An 18,986-nucleotide genomic window follows, 5' to 3' on the forward strand; every position below is an offset into this window, starting at 1 on the left:
ATGAGTGAGAGGCCTGTGGTCCTTTATGTAGTTGATGATTTACTGGAATGTGTAGGTGAAATGGAAAGGATGAGAAATATTCTTGTGACTTTGGTGAACAGAACACCGGGGTCAAATGTGGAATTATTTAATAATACTTAGGAAGTAAATAAACTATGATACTATCTCATAAGGGTCAAATGGAATGGAGAAGACCTAAATGCTGCACATGAAACATTTTTAAACAGCTTTGGTATTATGTGATAAACATGTAAGGAATAACATAGAGTGGGCCGGTCACTATAGAGAAATAAATCCCTTCAGGGTGATGCAGAAGCCTGACATGCATCCTTCAAAACCATGAAAAGACAACACCTATTCCATATCACTACATACTGTATTAAGAGTTAAGAAGGCTCTTGAGAAGAAGTACGCTAAAGGCCTCTACAGACAGACCGCGGTTTGCGCAGCGCATACCGCGGAGTAGGGCACAGTTGGGCGCAGAGCAAGCTGCACGCGTGCGCAGAGAAAGGTGCATGCACGTGTTGCCTAGTGTTTTTCACGGCTTTTCCTAACTTTTCCCTTTGGTTTTGGACATACCATACTGCATAGGGGAGAGTGGGGTGAGTTGTGCAGGGGGGAAGATGTGCCCCCCCCCTCCTTCCCTCCTCCCCCTCCCTGTGCACATCATGTTTTGCTATTGCTGGAAAAATTTATTTGAAGAAGCAGAAGTACAGAGTTACAGAAGAACAGTGGGCTGCTGGTCTTTCAAGGAGAGGAGGCTTATTTTGGGCCTATATCATAAAATGTGTCAGTTTATTTTTATTATGTTAATTCAACCCTCCGGTCGCTAACGAGCCGGGGCTGCTGCACGAGGCTAGTGTGACCGGCTGTGAATGCTTAGTGACTGTGGAGCGGCTCATAGCAGAAGCCACTGCTCGCTCGGGACAATAACTGCAGCGCGACAGAAGTCAGAGTCTCCAAACACCAGTGCAGTCTCCAATAACACCACTACAGTCTCCAAACACCAGTACAGTCTCCAAACACCAGCACAGGCTCCAATAACACCAGTACAGTCTCCAAACACCAGTACAGTCTCCAATCACACAAGCACAGTCTCCAATAACACAAGTACAGTCTCCAATAACACCAGGACAGTCTCCACTAACACCAGTACAGTCTCCAAACACCAGTACAGTCTCCACTAACACCAGTACTGTCTCCAAACACCAGTACAGTCTCCACTAACACCAGTACAGTCTCCAAACACCAGTACAGTCTCCACTAACACCAGTACTGTCTCCAAATAACAGTAGTCTCCACTAACACCAGTACAGTCTCCAATAACACCAATACAGTCTCCAATAACACCAGTACAGTCTCCAATAACACCAGTACAGTCTCCAATAACACCAGTACAGTCTCAAATAACACCAGTACAGTCTCAAATAACACCAGTACAGTCTCCAATAACACCAGTACAGTCTCCAATAACACCAGTACAGTCTCAAATAACACCAGTACAGTCTCCAATAACACCACTACAGTCTCCAATAACACAAGGACAGTCTCCAATAACACCAGTACAGTCTCCACTAACACCAGTACAGTCTCCAAACACCAGTACAGTCTCCAATAACACCAGTACAGTCTCCAAACACCAGTACAGTCTCCAATAACACCAGTACAGTCTCCAATAACACCAGAAACAAGCACACGCATTCCAGTTCACGCCTAGAGATCCTGGCGCTAACCCCTGGCGAGCTGTGCTTGACCGGAGAAAATTGAGCTAATAGTGGCTAACATATGGACGTAACTCCGATAAGAGGGGACGCGCCGAGCTCTGTGCACCGCCGGAGGATGTCATGTACCCAGAAATGACGGCGGCGTTTGGTCCTCTGTATTTCGGACTTCCAGAGCAGTACAGTGCAGTGATCGTTGTGATTTCAGCCATGAGAGAAGAAGCATGTTGTTGTTAGGGGATTAGGGGAAGCTTCGCTCGCTCGCTGCTCTCTTCCCTGCAGCTTCTCACTGTGGGCTGCGCATCCATGTTTGTGGGGGCGTGGACTTAGACAGATCACTGATGTGAGGGGGAGGAGGGGGGTGGAACTTAGATGAGGTGCTACTTTCAAATCTTGCTAGCTCTCCAACATTACATACTATAGCTTTAAAGCCTGCAAATATATTCAGACGCCCAAAACGATGTCCTACCAGTAATCCAGTCTGCTCTGCTATGGTGTTTCGTCAACCTGTGACACGTGACTTGTGTTTTCTGATGAATAAAAGATGCAATATGTTGTTGTTTTGATAATAATAATATGACAATGATATATAGAGTAGATATTAATGGTGATAATAATAATAATAATAATAATAGAGCAAATGTCTGAGAAATGAATGTAGCCTACCTATTATGCAGACACACATAATAATAATAATAATGATAATGATAATAATAAAGACCCTAGAAACTAAAGTCTCTAGTGTTGAGTGTGAAATATAGCATGTTGCTTCAGCCTGCAATAAAACGGTTGTCAATTGAATTCATAATACTTTCTCATCTCCTAATTTTTATACTCAATATACAATGTCAATGCTGTGTAAGAAGAATGATTACATATTTAAATGCTGCTACACAATAAATAGGATAATATATGGATTCAACGCTTCAGTGATCAGTGATCAGCAATATGCAGCAGTATCGGATCGGTGATTGGTTCCAAAAAACATGATTGGAACATCTCTTCTTCTTAACCCTCTTGTTGTCTTTGGGTCAAGAGGGAAAGACGCAAAGGGAAGCAAAAAGGGATGGAGGAAAGAAGAAAGGAAAGGAGAGAGAGAGAAAGGTGAGGAAGAAAGGGGGAAGAAGGAAGGAAAGAAAAGGAAAAATGAAGGAAAGAAAGAAAGGAGGGACACACGCACGGCAGACATAACAGTGATTATGTCCAATAAACTTAAATAAAAAATTTAAAAAATACAGATATCAAAATTTTAATTAATGGAATGGACATACAAATATCAAGAAAATCAAGGGACAGTTCACTTCTGTGATAAACTGGTCTGTGGTAAACTACATCATTGACTATGGGGAGACAAACGACCTCATCCTCAACACCGACAAGACGAGGGAAATGATAGTGGATTTCAGAAAGCATCCTCCTCCCCTACAGCCTCTGCACATAAAAGGGACAGAGGTGGTAAGGGCCGAAAGCCTTAAATTCCTAGGCATGCAATTAACATCAAACCTGAGCTGGAGTTTGAACGCCACATCCATAGTAAAAAAAGCCCAGCAAAGGCTGTACTTTGTTAGGATACTCAGGAAGGCTGGACTGAACTACCGCCCTCTCACCCAGGCCTACAGAGGACTAGTAGAAAGCATCCTCACCACAGGCATCACTGTCTGGTATGGCAACACCACGCAGGCTGAAAGGAAGTCTCTGCAAAGAGTCATCAAGACTGCAGAGAGGATTATAGGCACAACACTTCCCTCCATGAACTCAATGTATGTGCAGCGCAGCCAGAAGAGAGCAGAGAGAATCATTAAAGACCCACTCCATCCAGCTTACTCTCTGCTCAGGCACAAGCACTGCACACCTGAGACACAGTAGAGTGGACAGTATCTCTACAAAAAAAGCAAGGTTTTTTAATAGCTTCTTCCCCGCTACAGTCAGACTGATGGCAAAACAGAACATTTGATCTCTTATATATTTTTTATTTTTATTTTTATTTTTTTGATTCCTTGATTTTTCCACTTTGGATCACTTTTTTGAATGACATTTGTCTCTTTCTTTTTTTTCTATTTATTTCTTTCTATTTATTGACTCAGAGGGCCTGCACAAGAGTTCCTATGTGCCTACTTTGCGGCCATTCGATTTTCAATTAGAAATCAAAAATCAAAAAATGAAAAAGTGACAGATTATTTTGTTTTTTGTTTTTTAATCTAACACAAAAAACGAAAAAATGTCTGGTTTTTCATATTTCAATTTTAGGCTTCGATCAAAAATACGAAATGGAAAAACAGGCAGCAGGACTGAATTTGATTTTAATAGGACCTATTTAATTGGTCGGGTTTACGTGACCCGGAAGTTTGGCGATATCAAGAGACGCAGTCACAAAGATCATTCATAGTTTTCATAGACGTGATCCACGGAGCTGGAGGGTAAAACATTGGTTCAGCGACAAGACCGGACACTGCACAGAGCAGCAACCACGAAGACTTAGGTCATCTCACTGGTCATTAAGACACTGTCACGTTTTGAGCGATCACATCCAGCTCTCACCGCTGTTTTTTTTTCCGCCAGCATTTCAGTCATTGAAAACAGTCCCTGCCTGGAGAATCCCTCACCTAAACCAAGATAAAAGCTTTAAAAGTATAGATGTCATAGGAGGTGAAGCGTCCCCCCCCTCGTAGATCCTCTGAATAATATCGCAGCCGCAACGACAACAACAACATTCTGCAAACAAATATTGTGGGGGGTCGATTAAACGATAAGACAGCAGCCGACAGATAGGCTATATGCTTAATGTTTGGGTGCAATAAAGTCACTGTTAACAAAATCAACATCTAATCTGTCCCTTCAAAATAAAGTTTGTAACGTGTCTGTTTGGAGCAGCTGCTGGCACCTGTGCAGCTGCAGTGACAGTTCCTCATCACTAAACCTGAGCCCCCATCAGATCCTCCCTCGTTCACGTCGTGACGACCGGACAGTCTTTTGGACATATAGGCCTATTGTATATTCCGTGTTTTTCCTCTCTTTAACCGTCTCGTTTCAGTTTTTGCTGGTCAACCTGCATCTGGTGCACACCAGCTGTTTCTCTCGCGCTTATTGCTCACTCGCTCAGTCTCAATCCGCATATAATGAGCCTATTTTAAAAAGGAAAAAACACAGACGCGCAAATTGAAATGACCTAGGCCTATAGTGTCTAACAATTCAATGACCACAGCTGATCACCAGCTTGTCTGACCCCACGTGTCACGTCTCTATGAACACAACTATGGGCTTCTCTTTTTTTTTCTTCTTCTTTTTTTTTATATATATTTTTTTATAATTAATAAAGAATTAATGCTCGTGAGTCCGGCCGCATCGGGTCCAGGCTCCAAGACTGGTCGGACCTGGTCGGGTCTTTGCTCATGTACCTATTTGCTCAAACTTGGAGCCAGACCCGGCCCTATAGGAGACCAGAGTCTGGTTGAGTCCCAGCTTTTATTTGAGAACGGTAGCCGGTAAGGGGGGGAGAGGGCGGCGGCGACGTGTCTAATTTAATGACCAGTGAGTTGACAGGTCTTGGTGGTTGCTGCTCTGTGCAGTGTCCCGTCTTGTCCTTGACCCAATGTTTTACCCTCCAGCTCCACGGATCACGTCTCTAAAAATGTATGATCATTGTGACTGCGTGCCAACTTCCGGGTCACGTAAACCCCACAAATTAAATATTAAAATCAAATTCAGTCCTGCTGCCTGTTTTTCCATTTCGTATTTTTGATCGAAGCCTAAATTTTTTGTGTTAGATTAAAAAACAAAAAACAAAATAATCTGTCACTTTTTCATTTTTTGATTTCTAATTGAAAATCGAATGGCCGCAAAGTACACGGACCTGCCTGGACTACTAGTCCAGGCACAAATGGCAAATAAAGAACTTTGAATAAAGAACTTTGAACTTCTCCCCTTTAACCCTTTAACACCTATAATATTAACCATTCCGCCTGGACTTATTTTGTTTTTTTAGCTGTTAAAGTGTCATACAGTCTGCTATGAGTATGTGCTTTTGCCCCTTTTTTCAGGACAACTTATTCTTTCAACATCTGGCAGTTGTTTTTCTCTACTGTATGATATAAGTGGTGTAACAGGGTGTAATAACAGAAAAACACAAAAAACGGAATTGAATTTTTGTGGTTTTTACTCAATAAGGCACTGAGAATATACATGAACAAAATAATTTGAATGTACAAAATGAAATATAAAATATAATACACAAAAAAAAACAATTATGTCAACTTTGACCCAGTAGTTTTTTGTTTTAGGTCTCATTTTTCCTAAGTGGGTCCAGGCGTTTTTGGCCCTGGTGGTACTGCAAACAGCAGTGCCTGTCCAGCTGTAAGCAGAGACCTACACTGCACTGCTGACATTTCCATTGAGTGTTTCTTTTGTAGACAGTGTACTGCTTTCTCCATCTCTCCAGTACAAGTAGGGACAGGGAAACAGCTGGCAAAGACTTGTAGTGTTGTTGATGGCCATTCTTCAGAAGACATCCTAAAAGTAAAAGAAAATCAGATCAGAAATCATCTCAAAGAACATTTTTGATATCAGCAATAGAATACAAAAAAGTAATACACATGGCAGCAGTGTCTAGAATCACAATAGGTAAGACACCTTCAGTAAAATAAATAAAACAATAAGATGCTATTCCACATTACATTGTTTGAAACTAGCAGGATAATATTGAAACAGCCACTAAGAAGAATATTGAAATCAAGTGTTTAGTTTTAGTGAAGCAGCAGATACAGGTACACACAAGCAGATACAGGTACACACAAAAACAAAGAAAGAAACAGAAATTCAAACAGCAACAGTAAACAAACATGATCAATCTTTACTACTCACCCAGATTCAGATGAATTTCCTCTATCCCTGGGTGTTGTTTTCTTCCTGGACGACCTCCTCAAAATGTCCGGAGTGGAGAAAAAAAAGAAAAAACACGGCGAAAAAAACCGACCAAACACGGCGAAATCCTGTCGGCGGCGACAGCTTCGGTTGAAATCGGCACTTCCGCTGGTGGACTTTTATTCTGAAATCGGTTCAACCTGCGGTCAATGATGATGTCGGATGATTACCCGGAGCTGTCTTGAGTTCGTGGTCAGCGGCGTTTTTCGGTATGTATTAATCATTTTATTGAAATATAGCAGTTTATATTTGTTCATTTATTCAAACTATCGTGTGTTGTTGTTGTTGAAGGCTATTGAAGGCGAATTTTTCGGCAACCAGGATAGATTTATTCAGTTAATGTTAATGCACATGTAGAAAGTAAACGGATAATGTTAGAAGCCAAGTGAGAAGTCGACGTTGCACCGTGTCAAATGCTCTGTTTAGTCAATATAGTATGTAACTTATGTCATTTAACTAGAGAAAATAGCCGTGATGCCGTGATGCTACCGTCGCACCTGTAGCATGCCGAGCTGTTGCAGCTAGCGTTAGCTCCAACAGCTCGGCATGCTACAGGTGCAACGCACAGACAACAGCAAATAATACGTGAGGTGATGCTGCAGTGTGAACGCTAGCATCATCGTGCTGTGACTTTATGCTTTTGGGGGCTACAATAATCTTCTGAGAGCAGCTGAAGTTTTTAGAGTCAGTTTCTCCGGCGTAGACTGTAGGCTTCTTCAAGTTGAAGTCCACCTTGGCTGGGGGGTGGCTGAGCGCACGTGGCAGCAGAGCCAGGCATTTAACTGGGCCTAGTCTGACTAGGCCCAGACAGTTGTCTGTCTGACTAGGCCGGGGGGGGGGGGGGGGGGGGGGGGGGGGAGCAGGAGCAGCGAGCAGCATAAAATATAATAATAATCTACTAACAACGGCAATTTAATCGTGATGGTGGGTCATTAATGACAATGATGATATTGTCCATCGGCACAACCCTAGTTGGAATAGCACCGTATGCATTTTAACAAACTGTCTTTTATTAATTTCTCTTCAGTTTGAAATGCCGCCCAGGCTCAGTCCTGTTAAAGATGCCTGCCACCATATTGGTTTAAAGACCGACAAGACATGGAAACTGGAGGTGAAATTCATCAATGCAGTGAAAGGTAAGATGATGTCTTATAGGCGGGGAGCCAGGAGGGTCTACCATGCACCCCCCCCCCCCACACACACACAACAAAATGCCACATGACTTTTTTTAACCTTCAAGATGTCCTGAATAAGAAATTGAGTGGTAACAGTAATATAACTCATTCCCATTATGTTTTACATCATATTGTACATGACCCCAGAATGCTCTATGCATTTTATTTCTATGTTGTAGTACACTGCCAAGGCCTCTAGAGCCATGCTGCAGTTGGTTATCATAGCTCATGATTAAACCCAAACGGAATCTGCGGACTTTTTTCTGGTTTTCTGCGGTGATTCAGGAGGAAAATCTGCGGGATTCTGCGGAGTAGTTTCTTTTTCTTTTAGGGTTTTAAACAATTATCTAGTACAATAATCCATGTGTTTAGAGCAAAAATAGCATCTTTTAACAAGCAAAATCCTGTATTAAAATTGCCTAATGGGTGGGTGGTGGGTGGAAGGCTGGACACTCCTGTACTTTCTCGCCTGCAGCATCAAGTCAGAACCCAGACGCTCCCGGAGAAAAACTTATGTTATTGCTGTTGCACCCGTCTCTCCTCTTTACTTCCCTTTCTATCTCTCTCTGTCTGTGTATCTCTCTCTCTTTCTTCCTCTCTCAACCCAACCAGTCAATGCAGATGGCCGCTCACCTTGAAGCCTAGTCTACCTGAGGTTTCTGCCCCGTTAAAGGGGAGTTTTTCCTTAACACCCTCGCCAAGAGCTTTTTTGCACAAATAAATCGGTGGAGCATAAAAACTGTTTGTGCAGACTTCCCTCTTTTTAATCATTGGAAAAGTTTTATGTCCTGCACCAGCACTTAAACGGATGTGCATAGTGCTACTTTAAATAAAATCCATATAAGGAGCTGCCACGCTGACGTAATGGAACCCACTGTGACCTCACTGGAATGACACCAGCATTTTAGCTGACAATATAAAGGTAACCGCAGAGACCTCAGATTCAATCACTGCTCAAAACTCCTGCAGATAGAAAGAAAGCTTTAAGGGCCAGAAAAGCTGCTGAAAACATGAAAGACCAGGCAAGTGTCACTGAAGAAATGTGCATGTGTCCTCTGGGTACCTCTGATATGCCTATAGGTGCAGGGCAACATAGGCGTGAGTGCTGCGTAGCAGCCTGAACTCTGGATGTGAGAATCTAGAAAAGCTAAAAGTACCACAAAGTCAAAGATATAGTCACCATATTGACACCATGTAGTCGTTTTTATTCAATAGAAAACAATTTACTTAAAGCAGAAGTAAGTGATATATTTGTGTTAATATAAGTCTTAAATAGTTATATCTTCCGACAGCAATCACTTCTATAGAGTGTTTGGTCTGAAACACGGGTCTGTCAGTCACTCTGCTCTGCTCTGAGCCGAGGAGAAAACATTTATCGTATCCTACAGTTTTTATCCAATGAGGAGAGAGAACGGCATGCAGGGCTGTGTGTGCAGCCAAGGAACGCCGTGAATGTGGCGACGTAGGGACGAGGACCAACAGATCCATGACGAGGGCGGGGGCTGCTAACTCCATCGGCTGACACGACGTTATGGTGCGTTCAGGGCAGCCCGTAACTCGTGTTTTTCCGACCTGTGAAGTCGTACCAGTTCAATCTGGTGCGAGTTCACGGGTCAGACGTGAACGACTGGATCGAAGTGAACGACTGGATCGCTTACTTCTGCTTTAAAGCAGAAGTAAGTGGTCGGGTCGTTTTCGCTAATGCTGCGTTCCAGGCAGGCTTTTGAAACCGTAAATTACAGCTTCAAGTCACAACTTACGACTTTGTAGCGTTCCAGGCAACCCACTCGTGTTTTTCCGACCTGTTTTACCTGTGAAAGTCACTATAACGGCCACTCGTAACTTCCGACCGGTGAACTCGTACCAGATCGAACTGGTACCACTTCACGGTCGGAAAAATACGAGTTTCCTTGAACGCACCATAACAGTCCTCGTCCCTACGTCGCCACATTCACGGCGTTCCTTGGCTGCACACACAGCCCTGCATGCCGTTCTCTCTCCTCATTGGATAAAAACTGTAGGATACGATAAATGTTTTCTCCTCGGCTCAGAGCAGAGCAGAGTGACTGAAAGACCCGTGTTTCGGTCCAAACACTCTATGTAAGTGATTGCTGTCGGAAGATACAACTATTTAAGACTTATATTAACACAAATATATCACTTACTTCTGCTTTAATTTATCCAATAAATAAATCAGGAACAACTGCATAAATAAATATTGTGCAAATTATTTTTCAGAGAACCATACATAACTTTAAATAATCTATGAACCCCCCTACAACTAGTTTGAAAAAAACTTACATTAACAATCAATAAAAGAGAAAGTAACAGAGTTAACGAGCAAGAAAGCTAGTCAATCCTCAGCCCCTACAGTGCGGCCATATTCAAACAGCATGAGGAGGTTCTCCAGTTGACCATGAATAGTGGCAGCAGAGGGGTTGGAAGTCTCCTGCAGTTCGGTAATGGTGGTCTTGATCTCAGTGCTGTGCTCAACAATGAAGATGGCATGGGCCTTTAGAGTAGCTTCTTTCTCTTCTAGCAGCGCTCTCAGGTCCCGAACAGCCTTAGAGGTCAGTGGCTGCTTTTCTGCAGAAATACTGCAAGCAGGGCGGGTCCCTTCCAGCTCCGTCCCACATCCGCTCCGACTACCTGCCAGAGCTGTTCCCTCAGATGGTGGAGGACGTCAAGTGTGCGGTGGAAGGAAAGCCCATCTATGTTTTGTTAAATGAAGCGACAGACGCCTGTGGCCGCTGTGTCCTGGCAGTTCTTCTGCAACCTGTTGGCAGGCCACCTCTGGCAGCAGATGTAGTGTTCCTCGACAGAGTTAACTTCAACACTGTGTCCCAGGCAGTCATTTCCTGCCTCAACAACTACAACGTCAACTTCAGTGATGTGTGGGCTTTTGTCACCGACTCGGCAAGCTACATGAAGAAAGCCTTCAAGACCATGCTTCATGGCCTGTTCCCCAACTCCGTCCATGTGACGTGTCTGGCACATCTGCTCAACTTGGTGCTTCCCAGATACCTCTGAGGACCTCAACAGGGTGTGTGCACTGGTGAAGAGAGTCTTCTGCAAGGCACCTCAACGTCGGCAAGAGCTGCGGGCCTATATGCAGGCATTGGGCTTGGCTCCTGTTATGCCGGTGTTTGCTGTCATGACCAGATGGGGTTCCTGGACTGAAGCTGTCCAGTACCTTGCAGAGAACCTGGACATTTTATGTGACTTCAGCCCATGCCATCTTCACTGTTGAGCACAGCACTGAGATCAAGACCACCATTACCAAAACTGGTCAATTAATTCAATGTCAGCTTCAACCAGAGCCTTGGTGAAATCCAGCACGAACTCCTTCCTCTCAGCTGTTGATGGGGTCTTGGAGAGGCAGGCAGCCAGGGTTTGAGTCCTAGATCGTACTAGAAGACAAAGAAAAGAAAAAGAATAATTGAAACATAGTATTATTATTACACAGAATGTAAGATAAAGTAAACATAAGCTTGTACTTTTACTTTGTATTTAGATGGGGCCATGCATATTAAGGAGCAATACATATTTGATGGAATGTATATGTACTGCATTTAGCAGAGATGCCAATTTTAGTCCATAGTAAAAAACAACAACAAATAGCCTAAAATAAAAGCAGCTTGTTGTAATGGAGAGAGTATGAGCCATACAAAAAAAAAAGATCACAGCCTGAAGCAACACTGTAGCTGCAAATAAGAGAGGAGGCTGCTTTTAATTTATGACAGCTCAACATTGCTCTACTTTTAAATATGAAGCTTTATCCATTTAAACAAAATAAAATAAGAGCAACAGCAACTGACATTTTAAAATCATGTTTGAACGCAATTATGCAAGTGTGTTTTCCTAGAAAACAAGGCTGGGTGTGCGTATAAAAATATTTATTTTTATTAGTACAAATCTCATGGGCTATTCTCTCTGTACAAAGACAACAGAGACCTTTTAAACTGTGTAAACAAAGTGGACATTAAATGTTTGCATTTGAGCAGTACTGTCATACAACATCCGAAAAACACTGAAAATAGTTCATTCTTGGCCACATCAAAGTGAAATTATTAACTTGACCGATTATCCATCTGTGTATGTGACTGCTGCCAGCGCACAACTTCTTTCATTGTCTCTACACTACACAAAGTAAAATATAAATATGAGCTCCTGACGCTCGGCTCAACAGCTGAGCAGCAGCGTCTTCCCTCAGCTGAACATCTGTAGGAGACGCTCAGAGAGAAAGTAACAGCAGCGGATCAGCTGATCTCTCCTCTCTCCCTCCGTAACGCTGGCTCTGATCCAGCTCTGACCCTGCTCCGCTGGACTTTCAAAATAAAGGTGACGCAGCTCTACATGAGTTAAATAATGAAACTGCGGCGCTTTTACAGCCGGTTTAGGATGAAACTCTGATCATAACCTGGTCAGGATGATGGTGATCTAGCCGCCGGGTTAAAAGACAACCACCCTCCTTTTACAGTTAAGCCGACTTTTTACGTTCAACTCGCTAACCCAGTATACTCGCCCTCATAGTGACAACCGGAGTCGTCTAAACACGGTGACACATTTAAATTAATTTAATATGTTAACCAGCTACTTACCCAATCCACTCCTCTTCCTGTTGTTGTGCCTTTGGGACTTCAGATGCTCCAGGATGGTTTGTCTCCTCAGATAATCAACGGAGTGTTGACAAACTTTACAGAAGAGTACGCCCCCGTCCGCATAAAAATCATTAGAAAATTATAGGCCCTGTCAGCCGCGGTGACCCGTGTCGCCAAGTGACGCCGCCTCAGTTCTTCTGCTGTGAATCGGTTTTTTGCCATTTTTTACCGGTAGATTAGTTGTTTTCGGTTGTTTTCTTTTGTTGCTGACACAGTATTGACAACGGAAGGGGGCGGGGGCGAGGGGCGGAAGGTGGAGGGGCGAGACGGGCGAGACGCGTTCAAGTAAACTGCTACACTACTGTGTTCAAAATTCCGCGGAAATACCGCGGAGTTTTCGTCGGAGCTCCGCGGCCGCAGATTCCGTGCGGGCCTGATATACCATATGAAAGCTTGGAGTCTGTAGTATACAGATATGATCATAGATTTGGTGTACACATTTGCATAGCAACAGTTGCTAGGCAAAGCATCTTCCTTAGCAACCAGCATCAGTGATACAGTTCCTCTGCGATTGCATTGTTTTATGATGTCTGAATCCAGACCGCTTTTCCAAAGTGCCACATGACTTTTTTTAACCTTCAAGATGTCCTGAATAAGAACTTGAGTGGTAACAGTAATACAACTCATTCCTACTATACTTTTTACATCATTTTGTACATGACCCCAGAATGCTCTATACGTTTCAGTTCTATGTAGTAGTAAACTGCCAAGGCCTCTACAGCTATTCTGCAGTTGGTTATCATAGCTTGTTATATACCATATGAAAGCTTGGAGTCTGTAGTATACAGATACTGTATGATCATAGATTTGGTGTACCCATTTTCATAGCAACAGTTGCTAGGCAAAGCCTAACCCTAACCCTAACCCTCGGCCCGGCTGAGGAACCGAGCCGAAAAAATCAGGTCTGACATGACACACCCAGGACAATGTCTCTTTGACACCCTCCCCTCTGGCAGACTCAGGATCATGAGGGCACGAACTGATCGCCTGAGAAACAGCTTCTTCCCCAGGGCAGTGAAAGCCCTGCTGGAAGCCTGAGATGGACTGTGGCAACACACTGACACACTGCACTTTATATTATGTATATTTTCTTGTTTTTATTGCTGTTATTATTTATTGCTTTGGCTTTTAGGATGAATTACTATTATTATTAACATTATTTTAAATGCTGCTACGGGTACTTAGTTGGGAATGCCTCAAATGGAAATTTCGTTGTATGATATACAATGACAATAAAAGCATCTTAATCTTAATCTTCCTTAGCAACCAGCATCAGTGATGATCCATTGTAGTACATGATTTGCTTCCTTGTTTTGATCAAAATTTCCTTTAATTTTTTTCTTGCAGGACGTGGATTGTTCGCACTAGGTTCATTCTGCAAAGGAGATTTTGTGGTTGAATACAGGGGTGATTTCATAGATGATGCTGAAGCGCAGAGGAGGAGGAAAGTGTACCACCCCTCCTGTGCTGAATTTTTCTTTCTCTTCAAGTGGAGAGGGAAAACATGGTGGTAAGTGCACCTTTATCTCTGGTACATGCCTTTATATAATTTGTATAAATTGTTAAAATTGACTGCACAATCGATGTCTGCCATTTAATAATGTAATAACATTATTTTTAAGTAAAAGTGTTTTTATTTTACTCTCATCTCTTTGTCCATTCTTAGTATTGATGCCTCCAGAGAAGACGATTCATTTGGCCGCCTAGTGAACGATGAACACAGACATCCAAATTGCCGGATGAAAAAAATTGAGGTGGAGGGAAGCCCATACTTGTGTCTTTTTGCTCTAAAAGACATAAAAGAAGGTGAAGAAATAACTTACGACTACGGAGGCAATGACTGCCCGTGGCGAATGCAGGTGTGTCCACAGGACAGTCCTCAACAGGTACATTCACCTTCATCACTTGATGTTTATTTTACAGCCTCTCTTAGGTTTAAGTAACTAAGTAAAGCAAATAGGGTCATTGTGCAGTTAATTTATTGTCGATCAGATCTACTAACAGTTAAATCTAATGCCTCAATGAGGCAAAAGATAAAAGCACTTTTAAGATGGATCTGAACTTGTCTGGACATTTTCTTTTTGCCTAAATATCACTGTAATCCAACACATTTACGATGTCCCCACAATGTACTTATGATACTATTAGTGTTAAATAACATCCAGAGATGCTTAGTCCCCGTGAAGGATGATAACATGGTGTGTATTAAAGTCCCCATGAAGCTTGTTGTATTGAAGATGTGTTAAAGCAAACACAGGTTTACTCATTAGTCTGAAATATTTCAATTTTCTTTCTGTTTTCTTTCCTCTGAAGTCTGGTGTTTTGGCATGTACTAAAGTTTAAAGATCCTTGAACATGTATTTTTATCTACTTGAGTTTTATATGGTGGGCACATTAAGGTCTTAATTTCTCCATTGTTTTCTTTATACATCATTGCAGATGACATTGTGTGCCCTGGATATTCATCCTACAAAGACGTCCCATCCTCTTGCCGTGTCTGAGAAACAGATGGAAGCAGCTTCGTGTCCACAGGACAGTCCTCAACAGGTACATTCACCTTTATCACTTGTTGATTACTGCAACAGCCTCTCTTAGGTTTAAGTAACTAAATAAAGCAAATGGGCTCATTTTGCAGTTAATTTATTGTCGATCAGATCTACTAACAGTTAAATCTAATGCTACAATGTTACAATGTCATTTAGCAGACGCTTTTATCCAAAGCGACGTACATTTTAGAGTTATACATTCACATTCACACACCAATGGTACAGCCTTTGGGAGTAATTTTGGGTTAAGTGTCTTGCCCAAGGACACATCGACATGGAGAAGCCAAGAATCAAACCACTGATCTTCCGATTGGTGGACGACTGCTCTACCTCCAGACCACAGTCGCACTAAATAAAGCAAATGGGGTCATTGTGAGGGTAATTTATTGTCGATCAGATCTACTAACAGTTAAATCTAATGCCTCAATGAGGCAAAAGATAAAAGGTCTTTTAAGATGGATCTGAACCTGTCTGGGCATTTTCTTTTTGCCTAAATATCACTGTAATCCAACACATTTACGATGTCCCCACAATGTACTTATGATACTATTAGTGTTAAATAACATCCAGAGATGCTTAGTCCCCGTGAAGGGTGATAACATGGTGTGTATTAAAGTCCCCATGAAGCTTGTTGTATTGAAGATGTGTTAAAGCAAACACAGGTTTACTCATTAGTCTGAAATATTACAATTTTCTTTCTGTTTTCTTTCCTCTGAAGTCTGGTGTTTTGGCATGTACTAAAGTTTAAAGATCCTTGAACATGTATTTTTATCTACTTGAGTTTTATATGGTGGGCACATTAAGGTCTTAATTTCTCCATTGTTTTCTTTATACATCATTGCAGATGACATTGTGTGCCCTGGATATTCATCCTACAAAGACGTCCCATCCTCTTGCCGTGTCTGAGAAACAGATGGAAGCAGCTTCGTGTCCACAGGACAGTCCTCAACAGGTACATTCACCTTTATCACTTGTTGATTACTGCAACAGCCTCTCTTAAAGCAGATATCAGTGGAATGTTTTTGTTAATATAAGTCCTAAATAGTCCTATTTTCCGTCAGCAATCACTTACATGAAGTATTTCAGCCTAAACACGAGTCTCTCCGTCACTCTGCTCTGCTGTAACCCGAGGAGAAAATTTTCCTTGTGGGATACAAGTGTTATCCAATGAGGAGAGAGAACGGCATGAAGGGCTGTGTGTGCAGCCAAGGGATGCGCGTGAATGTGGTGACGTAGCACGAGGACCAATTGATGCCTGACAAGGGCGGGGGTTGCTAACTCATGGTGCGTTCAAAGAAACTCGTACTTTGTGTTTTTCCTTCCTGTGAAGTCATACCAGTTCGATCTGGTACGAGTTCACGGGTCGGAAGTTACGAGTGGCCGTTATAGGGAACTTTCACAGACAACAGGATGGTAAAAACACGAGCTACGGGTTACCTGGAACGCTACCAAGTCGTAGTTGTGACTTGAAGCTGTAACTTACGGTTTCAAAAGCCTGCCTTGAACGCAGCATTAGCCGAAACGGCCGTGAAGCTGATATCTGCTTTAAGTTAGTTTTAAGTAACTAAATAAAGCAAATAGGGTCATTGTGCAGTTAATTTATTGTCGATCAGATCTACTAACAGTTAAATCTAATGCCTCAATGAGGCAAAAGATAAAAGCACTTTTAAGATGGATCTGAACCTGTCTGGACATTTTCTTTTTGCCTAAATATCACTGTAATCCAACACATTTACGATGTCCCCACAATGTACTTATGATACTATTAGTGTTAAATAACATCCAGAGATGCTTAGTCCCCGTGAAGGATGATAACATGGTGTGTATTAAAGTCCCCATGAAGCTTGTTGTATTGAAGATGTGTTAAAGCAAACACAGGTTTACTCATTAGTCTGAAATATTTCAATTTTCTTTCTGTTTTCTTTCCTCTGAAGTCTGGTGTTTTGGCATGTACTAAAGTTTAAAGATCCTTGAACATGTATTTTTATCTACTTGAGTTTTATATGGTGGGCACATTAAGGTCTTAATTTCTCCATTGTTTTCTTTATACATCATTGCAGATGACATTGTGTGCCCTGGATATTCATCCTACAAAGACGTCCCATCCTCTTGCCGTGTCTGAGAAACAGATGGAAGCAGCTTCGTGTCCACAGGACAGTCCTCAACAGGTACATTCACCTTTATCACTTGTTGTTTACTGCAACAGCCTCTCTTAGGTTTAAGTAACTAAATAAAGCAAATGGGCTCATTTTGCAGTTAATTTATTGTCGATCAGATCTACTAACAGTTAAATCTAATGCTACAATGTTACAGTGTCATTAAGCAGACGCTTTTATCCAAAGCGACGTACATTTTAGAGTTATACATTCACATTCACACACCAATGGCACAGCCTTTGGGAGTAATTTTGGGTTAAGTGTCTTGCCCAAGGACACATCGACATGGAGAAGCCAAGAATCAAACCACTGATCTTCCGATTGGTGGACGACTGCTCTACCTCCAGACCACAGTCGCACTAAATAAAGCAAATGGGGTCATTGTGAGGGTAATTTATTGTCGGTCAGATCTACTAACAGTTAAATCTAATGCCTCAATGAGGCAAAAGATAAAAGCTCTTTTAAGATGGATCTGAACCTGTCTGGGCATTTTCTTTTTGCCTAAATATCACTGTAATCCAACACATTTACGATGTCCCCACAATGTACTTATGATACTATTAGTGTTAAATAACATCCAGAGATGCTTAGTCCCCGTGAAGGATGATAACATGGTGTGTATTAAAGTCCCCATGAAGCTTGTTGTATTGAAGATGTGTTAAAGCAAACACAGGTTTACTCATTAGTCTGAAATATTACAATTTTCTTTCTGTTTTCTTTCCTCTGAAGTCTGGTGTTTTGGCATGTACTAAAGTTTAAAGATCCTTGAACATGTATGTTTATCTACTTGAGTTTTATATGGTGGGCACATTAAGGTCTTAATTTCTCCATTGTTTTCTTTATACATCATTGCAGATGACATTGTGTGCCCTGGATATTCATCCTACAAAGACGTCCCATCCTCTTGCCGTGTCTGAGAAACAGATGGAAGCAGCTTCGTGTCCACAGGACAGTCCTCAACAGGTACATTCACCTTTATCACTTGTTGTTTACTGCAACAGCCTCTCTTAGGTTTAAGTAACTAAATAAAGCAAATGGGCTCATTTTGCAGTTAATTTATTGTCGATCAGATCTACTAACAGTTAAATCTAATGCTACAATGTTACAATGTCATTTAGCAGACGCTTTTATCCAAAGCGACGTACATTTTAGAGTTATACATTCACATTCACACACCAATGGCACAGCCTTTGGGAGTAATTTTGGGTTAAGTGTCTTGCCCAAGGACACATCGACATGGAGAAGCCAAGAATCAAACCACTGATCTTCCGATTGGTGGACGACTGCTCTACCTCCAGACCACAGTCGCACTAAATAAAGCAAATGGGGTCATTGTGAGGGTAATTTATTGTCGATCAGATCTACTAACAGTTAAATCTAATGCCTCAATGAGGCAAAAGATAAAAGCTCTTTTAAGATGGATCTGAACCTGTCTGGGCATTTTCTTTTTGCCTAAATATCACTGTAATCCAACACATTTACGATGTCCCCACAATGTACTTATGATACTATTAGTGTTAAATAACATCCAGAGATGCTTAGTCCCCGTGAAGGATGATAACATGGTGTGTATTAAAGTCCCCATGAAGCTTGTTGTATTGAAGATGTGTTAAAGCAAACACAGGTTTACTCATTAGTCTGAAATATTACAATTTTCTTTCTGTTTTCTTTCCTCTGAAGTCTGGTGTTTTGGCATGTACTAAAGTTTAAAGATCCTTGAACATGTATTTTTATCTACTTGAGTTTTATATGGTGGGCACATTAAGGTCTTAATTTCTCCATTGTTTTCTTTATACATCATTGCAGATGA

General features: G+C 41.8%; 1 protein-coding gene across 1 annotated transcript; it reads left to right on the forward strand.

Moving 5' to 3' along the window:
- Positions 1 to 7,506: 7,506 nt before the first annotated feature.
- Positions 7,507 to 16,020, forward strand: LOC311008012 (histone-lysine N-methyltransferase set-1-like; the record flags this gene model as incomplete). The annotated part of the gene is made up of 5 exons (XM_084001444.1): positions 7,507 to 7,774; positions 13,822 to 13,984; positions 14,141 to 14,360; positions 14,914 to 15,021; positions 15,865 to 16,020. The coding sequence occupies exons 1-5, from the start codon at positions 7,672 to 7,674 to the stop codon at positions 16,018 to 16,020; spliced, it is 750 nt and encodes a 249-aa protein (XP_083857570.1). The 5' UTR covers positions 7,507 to 7,671.
- Between the last annotated feature and the right edge of the window lie 2,966 nt (positions 16,021 to 18,986).

The sequence above is a fragment of the Trachurus trachurus genome (assembly GCF_905171665.1).
Source record: "Trachurus trachurus genome assembly, contig: scaffold_255_arrow_ctg1, whole genome shotgun sequence".
In the NCBI taxonomy this organism is placed as follows: Eukaryota; Metazoa; Chordata; class Actinopteri; order Carangiformes; family Carangidae; genus Trachurus; species Trachurus trachurus.